This window comes from Lepidothrix coronata, unplaced genomic scaffold (genome assembly GCF_001604755.1).
Source record: "Lepidothrix coronata isolate B3197 unplaced genomic scaffold, Lepidothrix_coronata-1.0 Scaffold37, whole genome shotgun sequence".
NCBI classification, from domain to species: domain Eukaryota; kingdom Metazoa; phylum Chordata; class Aves; order Passeriformes; family Pipridae; genus Lepidothrix; species Lepidothrix coronata.
Window position 1 is genome coordinate 7,296,788 of NW_016690217.1, and position 18,556 is coordinate 7,315,343.

At 35.9% G+C, this 18,556-nt stretch overlaps 1 protein-coding gene across 1 annotated transcript in view; it reads left to right on the forward strand.

The window, feature by feature from the left end:
- The window catches only part of ADGRV1 (adhesion G protein-coupled receptor V1), a 272,818-nt gene that overhangs the window by 39,131 nt on the left and 215,131 nt on the right, over positions 1-18,556 (forward strand). The window contains exons 16-25 of the mRNA XM_017812706.1: positions 7,135-7,167; positions 8,055-8,181; positions 8,264-8,449; positions 9,177-9,357; positions 9,952-10,115; positions 10,764-10,887; positions 11,281-11,547; positions 12,968-13,094; positions 14,514-14,731; positions 15,826-16,569. Coding sequence (XP_017668195.1) covers positions 7,135-7,167; positions 8,055-8,181; positions 8,264-8,449; positions 9,177-9,357; positions 9,952-10,115; positions 10,764-10,887; positions 11,281-11,547; positions 12,968-13,094; positions 14,514-14,731; positions 15,826-16,569 — 2,171 coding nt within the window. The remainder of the gene's footprint in view (positions 1-7,134; positions 7,168-8,054; positions 8,182-8,263; positions 8,450-9,176; positions 9,358-9,951; positions 10,116-10,763; positions 10,888-11,280; positions 11,548-12,967; positions 13,095-14,513; positions 14,732-15,825; positions 16,570-18,556) is intronic.

Sequence of the window (18,556 nt, forward strand, 5' to 3'; positions counted from 1 at the left end):
TCTAAGGTATATTTTCCCCATTTGGTTTTTTTTTCCTGGAAACATGCTAATAGAGGTCTGCCAGCTGCAATGTCCACAATGAACATCTACTACTTACACAGTCCATATGCAGAAGTATACTTGTCCTACATAGGAAGTTCAGACTAGCTTTTGGTAACTTTAACACCAGATACTCATGTAGGTTACATACTCCTCAAGCTGTTGCTGATCCTGTTTTTTGAGCATCATTCTGTCACACAGGAAAGATTCTGTCATTTCAGGATTGGCCTGCTTCTGTAAAAGCTGGCTGGTGGATACATCTAGTGCAGAATGAATTATTTAATTCTGCTTTGGCTACTGTGCCAAAAAGATGGTCCTGGTTCAAGACAAAACCAAATGGAGACTATTGCAAGCAGTTTTCTGATTTCCTTTCTGTGGACAAAACTGGTTTGCCTGAAAGAATTTATTAAGAGTTTCTGGCACAAAGCAGAAAACGAAGATTAGAAATAATGATTGTTGTTGTGAAGAAGCTGTGTAAAGTGGCCAAAAAATTGAAGTGGAAGGATAGGAAACAGATAAGTATATAGAGGAACTGGAGAGCATAAAAGATTTAACTTTTTAAGGTTGGACACCTCTAGAGTATGTGTAAGTACAGCTTTCTGCCACTTACTCCGAGTAGTAACCTCATGCCCTGAAAATTATGTCTACAAAGAGGACTGAGCTGGCAGATGAACAAATGCAACCACTGTTCTGCTTTTGCTGTGTACGGCAGGAGTAGCAGGTTCTTATGATCATGAAGCAGCTGAAAAAAAGTGTGCCAGCAGTAAGCAGCTTTCCCATACTTGGCAAGGTCTGAGAGTGAAGTAAAGAGCAGGTGGTCTGGGCAGAAAAAAGAAGTAAATAAGGAGGATGTAAAATCTAAACTTCTCTCTAGACATGGATAGTGTTCCTCAAGGCTATGAGTGAAAATTGGCAACCTGAACATGAGCACAAGCCAAGAATGGATTGACTGCAAAGATCATCCTTTCAGTACTGGAGATGACTCTTCAAACCAGGGGTGAAGGAGATTGGCAGGGTGTTGTGTGTGTAGGCTTGTGGTATTGCTTTCTACATAGTTTGTATTTTCTGGGTGAACAGAAGATTTCAGTTTCCAATGCTGGCAGCCACCACCTCACAGCAGTAGTGAATTAGCATGAAAACAAAGATGCACTGTGCTATGGATGTGCTTGCACTGTTTGATAAAATTGTAACATAAATCAGTAGAAAAACAGAGCATGTAAGGACTTTAATGAAACTATAGACATAGAAATACATTAATTAACATTCTATCTATTGCAATTAGTAATAGCATGGACAAAATAATAATTAGTTCTAACAAGGATGTATTATTTACAACTCAGCAGTGTTGTTAAGGCAGTTTACATTTTAAATGAGCTTTGATTGCATCCATAAGTATAGAACAAACTTTCCAAGCTATTAAAAATAGTATTTTCTTTCCTTGCTCTATGGCCACCATCTGTAGGCCGTGGATATTAAAAATAAATCTGAATGCTGTCCACAAAATGGAGGCCAATGTATATCCTGAAGAATATACTTTCAAAGAGGACAGAAAAATAATAAAGAAGCAAGACAATCCTGTACCTGCTGAAGCTTCTTCATATTTGCTTTCCTTAGGAGCAGTTTGAATTATTCAGTTTGAATATCTGCCGATACTTAAGTAGGCCTGAATTGAGACTAAGCATAAATACACTCAGATGTCTGTAGTGAAATCTATATTGGCCTTCTTCTTGAATGTAGGTGGAACAGGCCATGAAAATGTGGTGTATGCTTTATGAAAGCATATATACATACTAGGGCTGCTCATTTTGCCCAGTAAGCACAAATATAAATAAGTATTTTAAAAATCAGGTTATTGTTTCTTCCTTCTACACAAGACATTCTGCTATTGGCAGTTGTCATCCCCCTAGTGCAGATACACAGCTATAAATTTGGCAGTTGGTCCAATTGAAGGACCAGGACCTCGGGGCATGCAGGTTGTTTTTGTGCTCTTAAGTTGATAATGCTGAGAGTGAGCACTTGTGGACTTTAGAGTCTGGGAACAGCAGTACACTGATGACTTTATTTTGATTTGTGAAAATGATAATCCAGGAAAAGTTGAGTGTTTAAATAGTCTTTATGCTCAGAATCTTTTTGAGTCATAGCTCATATAAATTAAGATGCCAGAAGAGATCCGTGTACATATGTACGTATCTCATTTTTATATATATACATACACACAGACACACATATATATATGTGTAATGAAACAAAATTGCAGCAATATAACATGGAGATCATTGTAGTTCCAGTGATTTCTGTGGTGTGAAGCAGGCGAAGGTACTTAACACCTTCTTTGCCTCAGTCTTCAACAGTAAGACCTGTTATGCTCAGGACAGCTGGCCCCCTGAGCTGGTAGACAGGGATGGGGAGCAGAATAGACCCCCTGAAATCCAGGAGGAGGTAGTGACACTTAGATACTCACAAGTCTGTGGGACCAGATGGGGTCACCTTCACAGAAGGAGGTGATTAGACATGGGTGGTGGTGGAGTCACCATCCTTGAAGCTGTTAAAGAAAAGACTGGATGTGGCACTTAGTGCCATAATCTAGTTGACAAGGTGGTGTTCGGTCATAGGTTGGACTTGATCTCAGAGGTCTTGTCTAACCTAATTGATTCTGTGATCCTGTGATTCTGCATAAAAATTTCCATAGATTGAAATTCTGTCTTGAGTGAATTTAGAAAATAGATTTTTTAAAAATTGTGAACAAAAATAGGTTTGACCATTTAATTGTGTCGTTGCTTTTTTGTTTAAGAGGTTACTTCATGACAAAAAAATTAGCAAATCATGGAAGGCCCATTAAAAGCATGGCATACTGTCTATGGGCCTTAATTCAGGGCTTGTATATAATGCTTTTATGTTGTTTATATGTGCAGAAACACTAAAATAGTGTTTAATGGAGTTGGGATATTTTTCTTACTTGAGGATTTCCTTTGGTTAGTACCTATTTCAGAACTATATCTGTCTTTCCTAAGTAATTTTTCCATGAAGAAATACATGTGATGGTACAAGAATTAAGTCTTTCAGTGTAAAATGTTGGCTTTTTCCCCAAAGTTTGATCAGATCTTGTTGAAATGGGGGAAAAGGTACTTGAAACTGGTTGTAGAATGTTTAAATGACTGTTACTGAACACCTACTGCTAGATTTTATTACTTTTCAAAGTAATAAAACCATATGTCTTCTGCTGTAAATAACAAAAATTAAGATAGCCTCCAAAATCAAATAAATTGTGGATTAACTCTGAGAGAATGTGTTCCCTCTGATAAGAAATGTTGTGGAATTTATAATGGGGCAAATACTACTTTAATACTACTCTTTAAAATTAGGTCCTGTCACTAATTAAGTCAGTAGATAATCTTGAAAAAATTGAAGAAGGGGTGAACACAAAACTAGGAAGCAAATTGAGTACCATTCCACAGGCAGTCTGAATGCACCTTTTTCTGAGATACCTGATAGAAGAGGAAGTATTTTAGAGAAGTGTGTTTTTAAAGTAACAATAATACAGATACACAGTTGCAATTCAGTTTCTCAGGGGTTTTTCAAAATATTCACTTTCTTCAGGATTCAATTTCTTGGTCCACAGCTATGAAATTCGACCACATCTCTTAAAATTATGATTTTATTTGCAGTGGTCTTTAGTTCATAATTGCCATATTATTTTAAACGTATTCAAAAATCTTTCTCTATTTTATGGTACTATGCATTTTAAAAAGTGCAGAAACATTTTGAAGCTTCTCTTAGTTGTCCCAATTATTCTATAGTTCTTGCTAAATAATAATTAAGATTTTTTAAATAAAGAACTTCCCTGATGACTAGCCGTTTCGGATGAGATTTGTCATATGGGAAATGGAGGCAGCCTGGAGCCCAGGGCATGAAGCAAGGCCATGGTGGTGAGACAGGTTAAGCCAGAAACACATGCGAGGTTTGGATGATGGCCACAGGAGTCAGGCACAGCTCAGTGATTGCCAGGCACATCCACAGCAAGGAGACAAATCCAAGGTCAAACCAGGAAGTCACCTAGTGGGTCCTGGTCCAAGGATGTTACAAGAATTTATGTGTATATATGAGAGTGTAGACATGGGGGATCCTGTTGTGTACACTGTTAATTGCTCATGTAATGACAGTTCAGAGTGGGAATCCTGAGTGTAGGTGCTTCTATACCTTTTTTGCACAGGCTATTTTATCACAGAATCATAGAATAAGCTGAATTGGAAGGGACCCATCAGGATCATCGAGTCCAACTTCTGGCCCTGCACTGGACACTTCAGGAATCACACCATGTGACTGAGTACATTGTCCAAACACTTCTTGAACTGAGACAGACTTGTTGCTGTGACTACTTCCCTTGGGAGCTTGTTGCAGTGCTCAACTCCCTCTTCTGTTTTTGAATAGTAACCAACATTTACTATATGAGAGCATGTAGCAGTTCGTTTGGATACATGTCCGGAATAAAGACAAGTGCCAAAAAATACTCAAACACACAAAATATCTTTATTACAGTGAGAATAAAAGTAATAATAATAAACTTAGCAAGAGGAATTAAAAACTAAAAAGGATACAAAATAACTACGTTATCGGATGGCACTAAAACAAATACTATGAACAGCATTTAATACAGTATTAACTAGTGAAAAAGGGAATACCAAAAAAAAGGATCTTAACACAATATTATGGATAACCCAATATTGGTTAGTAAAAAGGGAAACTAAAGGGAAAAAAAAACTATAAACATAAAAGGGGAATTAAAGGAGCAATAAAAGGATATTAAAAAGTTTGTTCTCTCAGTTGCTTCCTATCAAAAAACTGTGCTTACCCACACAGACAGGCCAGGGCTGTCAGGATCTGCAGCAGTTGGTCAGTACCCATGCTTAGCGGGCGTCCCCGCGGAGCAACACAGTCTCGGTGGTAGGATGAGTATCGCTCAACTCAGCAGTCTCAACACCCCATTTTTATCAGTTCCACATTACACTACGTAGGGCCAGTACGCAGTATAAGGTGATGCCTGAGTGGCAGCCAAACACCGCCTGATCATTACCTAATGGCAACAGTCTGCGCATGCCCTACTTGTAGGGCAAGGGGCGAGCGACCCCTGCCCACATAATCTTCCTCCCATCATCATCTTTCTCACCCCTATGTATGACCTCTACCATTGTGTTTCAAGGGTAGATGTATCTATCTTGCAGTATGTAGCAAAACCAAGGAAGAACTCAGCTCTGATAATAGGGGATATCAAGCTGACTTGCTAAAAAGCACAATGGACCTTACAATTAGCTTGTGCCATGCAGTTACATTGTACCATACTCTAGCTGGTTTCACATCCTAATATGATTCCGTTCTCACGCCTCTATGCTCCATTGATCGTCTAATGCAAAAGTACCCCCCTTACAGAGCAGTAGTAGCAGCCTGGGCAGTCCTGCAGGGCACACATGGTCAGATCCATCAGTCAGTCAGTCAAGTTAACCTAGTTTTGAAAATGGAACTTGGCTGGTGAAAACTCCAAAATAATGTTTTTCTTTAGCAGTGGATAGGCTGAATCTGACCAGTTTCTTTACACTGTGACTATTAAAAAGTAATAGAATATCACTAGTCTTCTTAGTCCTTTTGAAAAACACCTGGAGATGCTAAAAGTATGCTAAAGGTACCTCATGGTACCTTGAGACTGTTTAATTTCTGCTACCCTTTGGATTTCTGTGGTGCTGCTGTTGTGCTTTACAACACGATACTATATTCCAGCACTACTCCTCAGTTCCTCTTAACAGGCCTTTTGTTGTCTGAGCTTTGTTTGGACTCATGCGGTGTGACTTCATGAAGCTGAAAGATGGTATTTCTGGCATGCCCTTTCACTTTGTGATGAATTATTATGTATTCAGTAGTTAAGTTAAGTAGTTAAGTTACATACATATCAAAACCTCACTTAACATAATGATTCATTTGTAATCTCTGCCTGTGAAATATATTACTAACATCTTAGCAATATAATTAAATTTTAGCATTAAGAGCAATATAACGAAAATTTAGCATAAATTTTAGCTCTGGATTTTTCACCTTGATCTATTAATTGTATTAATGATAGTTTTGGAAAACTTTTGCATATGTTTCTGAAGGAAGGGAGAATGTCTCAATATATAGTACTTAAAATGTAGCCTCATTGGTAATCACTGAGAAATTTCTGTTTACTCAGATATCCTAGTTGATGAATGTATCTGCAAGTATATTTGCTTCATTATCTCAAACTATTAAGTGAACTCTTATGTCTCTTGAATTCTGAATCTGAATTCTTTCTTTTAGTCAGAATTGCACTTTATAAATGCTTTGGTAGTCTGTTTATACTATTTTAATAGGAGACACAAGTTTTATATTTTATATATATTTATTTTAGATTAAGAAAGACAAAGTACAATCTTGTCATTGCAGAACATGCTGTCCTTTCATATGACTTTATGGGATAGTTTCATTATATGTGCTTATTTTCTATTTCTTTTTTTTTTTTTAATTAGTATTTTGCTCTGGTAATCTGGTCAACTGAAAAATTGTCAAAAATAAAGTTTGATGTGATTTTGTGTCAAAATAGTTTTTGATATGTACATGTTATAACTCCCAATGTGCTTGGCTTTTTTTATTACTGTGGCAGATTAATGAAATAACACATCATAGGGGCATGTTGATTATATTTTTTTAAGTGAAGACCTATTTATAAATGTGGGCTGCTGGTGCAGTTATGAAGAGACAAAGAGCTTGGCAGTGATCGAGCTTCTGGGGGAGGGCTGGGTAGGGTCTGCCATGAATGGGCCTTGACATGCTGAATTGGTCCTAGGGTCATTTCTCCTTAGTGAGGACTACCCACTTGATAGCATTTATCAACAGGAAAATGCCAAGCAAGGAGGGTTTTCATAAAATGAACATTATGTGTTTGCAAAGGAAAAAGAAAGCTTTATGGTGGTGGTGGTGTTGTTATTATATAAGATTAGCACTATTGAAATTCCAGCAAATGGCACTTTTATTCCTTCCCCCACCCCTTTTCTTTCCTTCTTTCGTTCTTTCCTTCCACTGTGTTGACAGGGTAGAGACAGAAAGGTTTGTCGTGTACTTTGGGTAAGTGCAGTGACTGTGGTTTGTCTTCAGTGAATCAATGCTTTGTTTTCAAGTGATTGGTTTGGATGGAATCTGTCTATACTTTTTTTCCTCTCAGGAATCATGTCTTCTGCATCTCTTCAGGCAATGCTTGCTTGCCCTTTGGTGTTTAATTTGATGGCATGGGATTCTGGCTCGAAGGTGTTGCTTTATTTAGGGTTTGTGAATGATGAAAGTTATAAATGCATGGCTGAGTGTTTGATATTCCAGTGTCTGATGCAATAATGCATTAGTTGTTTTAAACTGCCAGAAATATGATTTGCCCGAACTAAGTGCCTGAACTGACTGGAACTATAGAAAATTTTCTGTGGTCAAAGATGAGAAATTGTCTTTTTTTGAATTGCCTACTTTTAGTTTATGTCAACACAAATTACTCTGCTGACATTTTTTTAATATGCAATAAACATGACACGTTACCCTTTTAAATAGATATTTCCTGTTTGTTCATTTCCTTTTAGAAAACATTGAAGATGCACAGGAATCTAAATTCATAAACCAAAACTTAATAAGCCATATCAAAAGCATCAGTTTGAAGGTGCAGTCTTGATGCATCCTTCAGTAGTAATTTTTCTGGCATTTTTAATGTAATGAACTTCAAACAGTGTTATTGAAAATTAACATCTCTAGGGAAATGAAACAAAGTTACTTCAGAAGCAAAGCTGGGTTTTTTTGCAAATAAATGAAAAAAACAGACATGTTTTTCCTAATTTATTATATACTTTGCAGATAATTGTATTCATAATTTATTCATAAAATTCATCAGGATTCTGATGTCCTTTACACAGATGTGTATTTACTTAACAAAGAGAACCATCTCTCAAAAAAATTCTTTTGCCTTCCTTTCCCAGAGTCAGTGTGGAAAATCAAATATTGAAATATGGGTTTACAACCCGTGAAATTATTATTTTGGAAAATGATGATCCTGGAGGGGTGTTTGAATTTTCTCCATCTTCCAGAGGTCCATACAGCATAAAGGTATTTATCTGAATAAATTCTCCTAATCATTATGGGCAACTAAGCAGAGTGCTTGTGAAAAGCTGGATTTTCTTTTTTACAGGAAGGGGATTCTGTTGAACTGCAGATTGTCCGCAGCAAAGGAAGTCTTGTCAGGCAGTTTCTGCACTACACTGTAGAACCAAGGGACAACAATGAGTTTTATGGAAGCACTGGAATTCTGGAGTTTAAGCCTGGGGAAAGAGAGATCAGAATTACTCTTTTGACAAGGATGGATGGGATTCCAGAGGTAAAAAATAATATTTTCCCCTCTTCAAACTGTGTTCACAGCATAACAGTTTGTCACTTATTAAAATATAGAAAAATATATAGGAGCAGAACAAGTATGCAAAGGCTTTTCTACAGAATGTATTCCCAGCCTCCAAAACAGGGATACCTGGATAATGAGAATGTGTCTTTGGCTTTAGTAGTCCTCGGTGGATTTTTTTTTTGGTAAACTGAAACTGTTACACTTTGAATCCATGTAATTTTTTAGCATTCATGACATTCTGTAGTATATAGTGCCATTGTTTAATGGCACTTTGTATGAACAACTGCTTTCTTTTTGTTTCTTTTTGGATAAATAGCTGCTAATTGCACTCAGTGCTCCCCAATCTACCTTAATATTTGCTGTATAGATACAAAGATGCGATACTTGTTTTAGTGTTCCATGATGCTTTTTTCCTGTGAGCTTTTTTCCAAGAAGTACATGAAGTACAAAGTCCCATTAGATTAATAATGCAAGCTAATACATTCCTTCAAAATTAGTTTAGTGTCAATGGTTTTAAAATCTTTGTTTTCCCTGTTATAGATGGCAATGTACAAAACCATTTGCGCGTAGAACTTGTGTGTGGTTTCCTTTTGTTGAAATTTGTCTCTCTTTCTGCCTGGCTACAGACAGTGGATGTTTGCCCATTTTTTTTTGATGTGAATACTGAATGTGCCTTTTTATTCTGACTGAGTTTCCCCTCTTCTAGCTGGATGAGGCATATGCTGTAGTACTCAGTGGCTACAGTGAAATGCCAGGCAAGCTGGGGAATGCCACAAGGGTCAATATAACCATTTTGAAGAATGATGATCCACATGGTGTCATTCAGTTTCTGCCTGGTGAACTATCAGTAACAATAAAGGAAAGTAAAGGAGAAATCATCTACTCTGGTAATTCTTTTTGTTAGAGTTACTGCTTTATCTGCTATCTGCCCCTGCAAGGCTTCTTTTCCCCATTTCAACCTCCTAGGACAATGTCTGCCTCAAGTCTCCACTCAGAAGTTTCTGAAGGGGTACAGTGCCAGCAGGATGAGTGAGCAGTGGAGACTGAAGGGGCCTGGAAAGCCATAGGGATCAATCCAGTAAAAGATATGGCTAGAGAATATGCCAGACAGGAGGGACAGAATATTGAAGTACATGCAAGATGCAGCCTGGAGGTAGTAGTTCTACCTGGGAAGCATGAGAAATAGGCTGTTGTGTGAGAGAAAAATAGAGCTAAGTTTTCATATGTGTGACTTCAGTTTATATATCTCTATTGTATCAAGTACAATAACAAATTACAAATTTGACCAAGTTTGAACTGCTGTAATTGTTTATTAGAGGGTGTGTGCCCTTTTGTGTAGTGCTCTCACATATTATTAGTTTTGCAAGGAGTGGATTTACTCATTATTTCCTTTTCATTTTGTTTCAGCTTTGCTGACCTTTTTGGTTTTGACTTGTGTTGTTCTGAAGATGCACATTGACTGTATATGTTTGCATTTTTAGCTGCTTACAGAGTTCTAAGAAACCAAGGAAACTATGGCAATGTTAGTGTCTCCTGGATTGTTGACCCAGCATGTACCAATGACGTCTATCCAGAACAAGGGACTATTTTCTTTGATAATCTGGAGTTTTCAAAAAATATCACCATTTACTCATTACCAGATGAGGTAATCATTTTTACAGTGTTTTTGTGTAAGTGTGTGGAGAAAAGAGAAGTGCTAAAATATTGCAATTTAAGAAGGAAGCTCTGTTTTTTAAGAGCCTGATAATTATTTGTAGGAAGAATCAAACTACTGGTGTAAAACTAAGTTTACTTAAGCAAATCATAAAAGAATTCAATATGCTGTGCATACCTATAAACAAAAAAAAATTAAAAGCTGACAGTAGTCAAGTGTAGTTAAGATATAACGATAAATAAATAAATCCCTTGTTTTGATAGCAAGAATCCTATTTTATTTATTTTTAATGTGGATATACTTGAAGTAATATAAGAAAGAATGAGAATAATTAGTAATAAATAAATAAATCTGTAGAAATAAGTTACGTGTATCAGAAGCAGGAAACTACAAGATAACTCTTGGATCACTGGTACAACATTTAAGATGAGAGGATTTATGTAAAGGTTTTTTGACTGATGATGATTTCTGTGTGAGTGAATGAACTGTCATTTGTCATCCCTCTTGACACACCTAAGGATCAATAAATAAACAACGATGTGCAAAAATCTCTGGTTTGTTAAACCCCTCAGCTGTTCATTTTAATTTCTTCATTGTTTTGTATGCAAGAAATTAATTTCTTAATACTGTCTCATTCAGGTACCTGAAGAGATGGAAGTGTTCATCATCAGATTATTCAATGCTACTAATGGAGCAAGACTGGGCAATATAACCAGTGCATTTTTACGTATTACAAGGAATGATGATCCCATTTATTTTGCCGGTTAGATGTTACTGTTTTTAAATGTTGAATTCATATACTGGCCCAAACAGATTTTATGGACAGATCAGATAACTGAGAAACCTTAATCCTAGTGGAGCTATTATGAAATGTACTTTTTGTTGATGTCGTGTTGAATTTGCTTTTGTTTTGGTTTTTTTTTTTTTTACTTCAGAACCTCATTTTAGTTCATTACTCTCTTTTCTGATGCTGGATTGGTCAGGTGGCTAAGCACTGCAATAGTCTCTTGTACCCGCGAGTATTTCCATGCCCTTACTACACGTGCCTCATGTTTCCCTGAGGCAAACAATCCTCTCATCGAGGATTAGGTAAATAGGTCAGAGGCAAGAAACTCAGGCTTGAACTGAGGAAGGTTTGTTGCTTGTGTTTTTTCAGAGCCTCTGACAGTGAGCGTTACAGAAGGGAGTGTTGCAAACTTTACAGTCCTAAGGAATGGATCTGCTGATGCTGCTGTTGCTGTTCAGTATGTGACTGTTAATGGAGACGCAACAGCTGAGGAGGGAGACTTTGTTCCCAGTGGAAAGAACAGTGTCATTTGGTTCGATGTCAGAGAAAGAGAGCAGAATTTATCTGTGTATATCAATGATGATGATACCCCTGAAACTGATGAAACATTTTATATCTTCCTTTTGAATTCTACAGGTAAAAGTAATGATTTAATGTATGTTTAGTAACTCTCTCTTTTTTTTTTTAACTGTATTTTTTACAGCTTGGTCTTATCATAAAACAATATATAAATGCCACGCATTATATGAATAAGGTTTGCTTCAACATTTCTATGAAATTACTGTACAAAGTGTTTGGATTTTCATCTTGAACCTTGAATTGGAAGCAAAAATTAAATTAAACAGCTGAAGACTGTCCTGCTAAACCAACTGGAGTTAAAATCTCTTTCCAAATGTAAATGCTCCAAATTAGATGGGGTTTTGACCCGTAGAAGAAAATATAAGTTAAATATAAGGAATAGGTAATTTTTATCAATTACCTGAGTATAAAGTGGCTTATGTGTTTCCTGAGGTCATCTAGAATTCATTCTAATACTCAACTCTCTACAAAACATCAACTTTATGGAAATGATTGGACAAAACCATTCATCTCTCTTCTTAAATTCTCTCTTCAGCGATCTGCTTCTACTTTATTAACTGTGTTCGGGGTTGGCTGCTACTTCCTTTTACCATCTTATTGTGAACTTGTGATGGCTTTTCTCCTGACACACATTCCTATAAGAATGGGTAGAATACAGAATATTTCTATATGCATTCCTGAAAGGAGAAAAAAAAAAAAGATTATTTTCTTTCTATCACCTGTTGCATATATTGGCCTTGATTGTTACATCCCTTTTGAAAATTGTGTTGGACTGTTGTACCTCAGAGGAAATACAGATAGAGGTATATGAAGTTAAAACCATAAACACATTGTTTGCTTTGGAATAAAAGCTGGTCTAGTGCTCTTAAAAGGGGTGAAAAACAGGATGGGGATGGAAACATAATGTACTTCAGTGGACGTAAGAATGGTGTTAGAATGTCTCTACCATGCTAATATGCACACAGAAATCCTACTACCTTTGCTCTACTTCAAAGATATCTTGCATTTTTTCCTTTCAAGTAGGCTATGATATGGGTATGAATAACCTCTTAGACATTGATCTTGCCTTGTATTTAGTTAAAGTGCAATATTTCTGTTCTAGGTCTAAAGGAGAGCTAGGATCTCTGAATACATATCTTTTTCTTCTGACCTGACTAATTGATCAAACATGAAGTACTAACTCTCATACAATCCTTTCTGCTCAGATTTGAATAATTTCTGGTCATGTCACTGACATTTTTTTTCTGCAAATCTACTTTCTTGCTCTCTGCATGAAATGCTACTTACATAGTTTTTATTTTTACTCTGATTTGCCTGTTACTGAATATCTCGAATATTGGTTTTCAGCTATTGTTTTATCATTGTTCATTTCTTTGTTTGCATGAAAACTGTTGGTTTGAGAAGGAAACATATTCAGTTTTAGAGTTACCTCCATTTCTGATTCCAGTTTTGATAAAATGAATCACCCTCTTTTTAGGGGATACTGTTGTCTTTAGTGATGGAGTGGCTACAGTTATTATTGAAGCAAATGATGATCCTAATGGAATTTTCTCTTTGGAACCTTTAGAGAAGCCAGTGGAAGAAGGAAAAAGTAACATTTTTTTGTAAGTAAACTCATGTCTTTTATGGATGAAGTACTTTATGGATAGTACTTTGATTTAATCCCATAGACATTTGCATTGATAAAAATGAAAAGAAAAAGTAATGTAACAGATATTAAAAAAAGCTCTACCAAATTTTGGATTGAACTATTTGTAAACATATTGAAGACATCCACTGTTATATTATCAACTAGACTGTGCATATTAAAATGTGTACAGAAATTCATATTAATTATAAATAAATAAGATTACAACATTGGATTTTGGTTATATTCTCATGAGAGTGTAGATACAGAAAGATATAGATGATTATCAAAATATTGGTGATTGGTTCTCCTGGACCAGTGGAGAAATAAAAAAATCTTTTCAAAATGGACCTAAATACAGCTATGTATTTAATAGACCAAATACAACAATGTGGATTACCAGCATTTCAGGACCTTTTTTAGTCCTTTTTGATAAAATGTATTTATTAGGAAACTATGTCTTCCATACCCTCAATATGATTTGACTTTTGTGTAGTACATAACAAAAGGGCCAGAGTAGTGTATACTGCAAGCAGTGAGAACAGCTGTGGCAGCACTGAACTATAAAGGGAGGAAATGGAATTACTGCAACAGTGCTACACGGCTGAGAATAGAGTGCCCTGGTTAATGGCAACATAAAGAAACCTTTGGAGGCAGAAAAAACACAATTGTGTTGCTGTACCTAGACTTCTTTTGGTAAATTAATTTTTCAGCTTTGTATAATTTCTTTATACAATTTCTTTTTTTTTTACTGTGCAAACAGAAGCACAGTAAATGTAAACACATTTTGTTAACAAAATAATTATGTTCTTCAGTTTTATTTGTCATGTTACCAGATAGCTGTGCATACAAATAAAAGCTCATTTTTGTTTACTACCTTCTTAATGTCGAATAATCACAGATTTGTGAAGGATGTAGTATGTAACCCAAATTAAATACCAATATAAAACAGAGATTAAGGAGCTTTGATTGTTAAAGGAAGAAATGTTTGTGGTTAAATGTAGGTGTTTCTCTTTCCTGTCTAAGAGTGGCCAAGTATCTCAATTTTTAATGTTAATGTGCTGAACTATACCTTCATTTATATTATTTACATAATGGAAGTGCAAAATAAACTTATGTTTTACTTAACAATACTACTTTGCATGTACCTTCATTGATTACTTTGTTTCTAAGGTACCTGTGGTATACCTGGGAGTAGCATTATACTGTTAAATGGCAGACCTTTGAAGAGGATTGGATTACCATTCATGGTTTTATTTGTTGTTCATGGCTGTTTAGAATGTTGTATAGTATTTTTCAGAGTAAGAAGGATTAGTATAGTCATGTTTTCCTTTGCTAATGGGGAATGCTGATGCATACCTGCCAGAACATTCACTCTTTCTGTATCTCTGAACAGAGTTTTGAGACACAGAGGACACTTTGGCAATGTCTCAGTAACCTGGCAGCTGTTCCGTAATGACTCTACACTGAGACCAGGAGAAGAGTTCTATGAAACTTTTGGGACTGTGTGCTTCATGGATGGTGAAGGATCAAAGCCCATAACACTCCGTGCTATTTCGGATAAAATTCCTGAATTCAATGAATTTTATATTTTAAAGTTGGTGAATGTTTCAGGTATTGTCTTCATATAACCATTCTCTTCCTGTCTCATAGAAAATAATTATGTTTAATCGATCAAAAAAAAATAACCCTCTGAAGAGCTTTGCCTTGAAAATCATGTTTTGATGACCTGTACTTTTCTCATAAGATTTTTCATTTAGGTTTCATTTTTCATTTAATTTATGAATACAGTTTGATGAATACAGTTTTGGTCATCCCACCTTTAAAAAGGATACCTTTTGGTGATTTCAGAGATGTAGAGCTTTGTATAGTTGAAGACAAAACAAAGGTTTTAAAGGCTATGCATAATGGAGATTGGTTGGTTTGTTTGTTTTTTTTCTAGAGGTGGTAAAATACATATAATTACCACTTCATATCACTTAAATTACAACTGCTACAGGTCTCCTGCCCACCGGAGTTCCAAATCTGCTGGACTCCTTCCACCTTGGTATTATTTATGGTCTTCTCTGCAGACTACCTCTGAAAATGTGTTGACATTTCTGTAAACGAAATCCATATGTGTGTACAGAAGATTTCCTACTTCAGTTGGGTAGAATACTGCTCACTTGGAACGTGGAGGCTCTACATTCACATCATGATCTTCAAATCATGAATTCTTATGGTGGAGAAGTAGATGGATGACTTATGGCAGGATTTGGCAACAGTTTTAATACACAACTGGTTACAGATTTTGCAGGATATCTCTGCTGATTTCAGAGGCAATGGGCCAAAGGTTGCCATTTCATATTTTTGTAAATATTGAAGTAATATAAGAAATGAACTTGACCCTGTATGTTTCAAATTAATCAAAAGCAACCTATCTCATTACTAATTCAGAAAAGCTGGAGCTCATCTTTTTTAGCTGAAAGACAATTGTATTTTGCAGTTCAAAAATAATATACAGCTTTGTTTTCTATGAAAATGTTCACTATAATGTTTTAAAACCAGTACACTTAAATTATGTTAATATTAAATCAGAGCAATTTCTAAGAGGTCAGAGGGTCTTTAAAGAAGATTTAGGTCTATTTAGAAATCTATTTCGTTTAAAAAAGTTTAAATAGTAACATTTTTCAGACCATTAACTTTTACTCTTAATTTCTGTTATACAGGTGGGTCTTCTGGTCCTGGTGGGCAGTTGTCCGAAACAAACCTTGCTGTAACTGTGATGATCCCATTCAATGATGACCCTTTTGGAGTCTTTGTTATAGATCCAGAGAGTCAGGACAAAGAGATAGCAGAAGATGTTCTTTCTGAAGATGATCTTTCCTATATTACAGACTTCACCATCTGGAGACAGCAAGGCACTTTTGGTGTTGTCCGTTTAGGCTGGGAAATAATGTCTGGTACGTTTCAAGCTGGACTACCGTCAATGGTAGACTTCTTGTTGCTGGGTTTGTTTCCAAGTTCAGTACAATCTCAGCCCCACATGAGACGCTATCACAGTGGAACAGATGCTTTGTATTTCAGTGGAAAAGAGGATGCATTTGGAGTTATTGATCTGGAATACCTATACAATGGAAATACTGCAGTAACTAATTTCACATTTTCAGCATGGTTAATTCCTAACGTCAGTACTGATGGTTATATAGTTGAAAAGGATGACGGTAACGGGACCTTATATTATGGCGTGAAAATCCAAACAAATGATTCTCATATTTCTGTAGTGCTTCATTATACAGCATTAGGATCCAATATGACTTACATAGCTAAAGCAGCAGTCCTGAAATATCTGGATGAAAATACTTGGATTCACCTTCTGATTACTCTGGATGAAAGTATAATTGAATTTTACATGGATGGAATTCCAGTTGTGGGAGGAATTAAGAGCCTTAAAGGAGAAGCAATTGCTGATGGTGAGTCAATAACTTGCATTATTTTTCTCCATATGTAAACTTCTGCAAAAAACACCTTGAAAGGTGTATGCAAGATCTTGAAATTATTATATCCCATTAGTTGGTTAAAAAGAATGGTTAGAAAATTTTAAGGATTTTCAAAAAGCATATAGAAATAAGAGCTGGAAAGTTTCCAAAAAGCATCAGAACTGTAACAGAGCTTGGATTGCAATAATTTGAAAGTAATAATAAGTATACTTCTATATGTATGCTTTTTGTGTATACCTATAGTTATATGTACTTACCATTAATACTTTTCATAAGATTTACAGTGCTGTAGCTGAGAGAGTACTTCTTTCCTCTCTATTTCTGAAACAAAATATAATAATGTTTTTGTTTCTAGTTGTGTATTTTGTTACAGCTAAGCCAATATCTTGTAAGCAATAGAATTTTTCAGAGTTTAGATTTAGTTAAGTATATATTCATATGGTATATGAAAATTATGCCTGTATGTTTAATAGTGTTCCAAGGAAACTATTTTAGCATGTGTACTTCAGTTTCTCTGACTGGATAGTCACAGATTTTAGTCGCAGGTAACCATTATGGCCTTTTACACTGAACTAGCATAGCAGTGAATGTGAGAACAATTGCTTTACAAAGTCAGATATTATATGGTGGGAATACATTTGTCTTTCATTTATATTTACTCATTCTTTTGCAATTTCTCTCTCTTCCATGTGTTGTTTTTTTTTTTTTCCCCCTGGAAATAGTCTCCATCCTTTTTCCTTTCTTTCTTTCACCATCAGTTTCACATATTTTCTTTCATGGGGATAGGCAGTGAATGATTATAAGATTTTTGAGTACAATCTCCTTTTCTGTAATCAAAGAAGAAAAATTAAAAAAACATACAGTTATGTTAAGTGCATATACATCTACATGCATATATTGTGCACTATATGTGCACAAACATATAGTAATGTAGAGGAGACTTCATTAAGTCTATAGTGTAGGATTTTATTTTTACATGTAAATTTCCAGTGGTTGAAGTCTGAGAAATTTGACCTCTGTAACAAAGTAATGCCTCTGCAAGGAATGGTATCGGTCAGATGTGCAGTACTGAAGCTCAGAAAGGATTTTTTCCCCTCGTTTTCTAAAACAAAGATGTGTGAGGTGCAGTAATGCTTTTGTTGCTAGAGGGATGTCTGAGTCATTGTAAATTTTCTATATTAGTGGAGATGGCATGTTCTCTGTCTGGAGATACTGCAAGTGTCAGGTAAGGATTTAATCTCTCTCCATTTAATGTTGCATACTACACAGTGGTGAGCACAGTAGCCTGGGTTTTCTCGCCATCCTCTGCCTTGTGTCTTGGGACCATTAACAGTGGCTGTGGTTGCTTTTGTCTAGCAGTTACACTTGGTGTCAGTCCACTCAAAAGCACAGTTTCTTCCAAAAGCAGAAAACAGCTGAAGAAATATCTGTATTGTAGCATGATAGGAATGATTATGACCTACCAGATTAGTATATTTGTGAGAAAGGCAACTGTGACCTACTGGCTTGCTGAGTAGGATAATTGTTTGGAGGGAGAGAAATATTAGTGCTGTTGTAAAAAGAGTTTGGAATTTGGTGTACTTTTCTGAAGCCCCTATTCCCAGTCCATGATGTCCAGAAGGGCTAATACTCTGGTCATCAGAATGCATTCACTGTCCTAGCAGATGGACACAAAACAGACAAAGCAAATGTCTGGCAAAACAAAAGTGAAAGGAGTTGCAGCTGCGCCCTAGAAATCTCTAATGGAAAGACAGAAGTTTCCAAGATTCATTAAAATAGGGGATGGTGACAATGTGCAGGTAAAACTAGTAGGATGAAAAACCTGAACTGTCTAGGATGGAATTATTTTTCCTGTGGTGATCTTCCTCTAACACTGAGATGAGGCTTGAGGAACCTCCTGATTTGCATTTCAATATGATTTCTAATCCAGGGATAATAAGCAGTTTAACATTGTATTTTT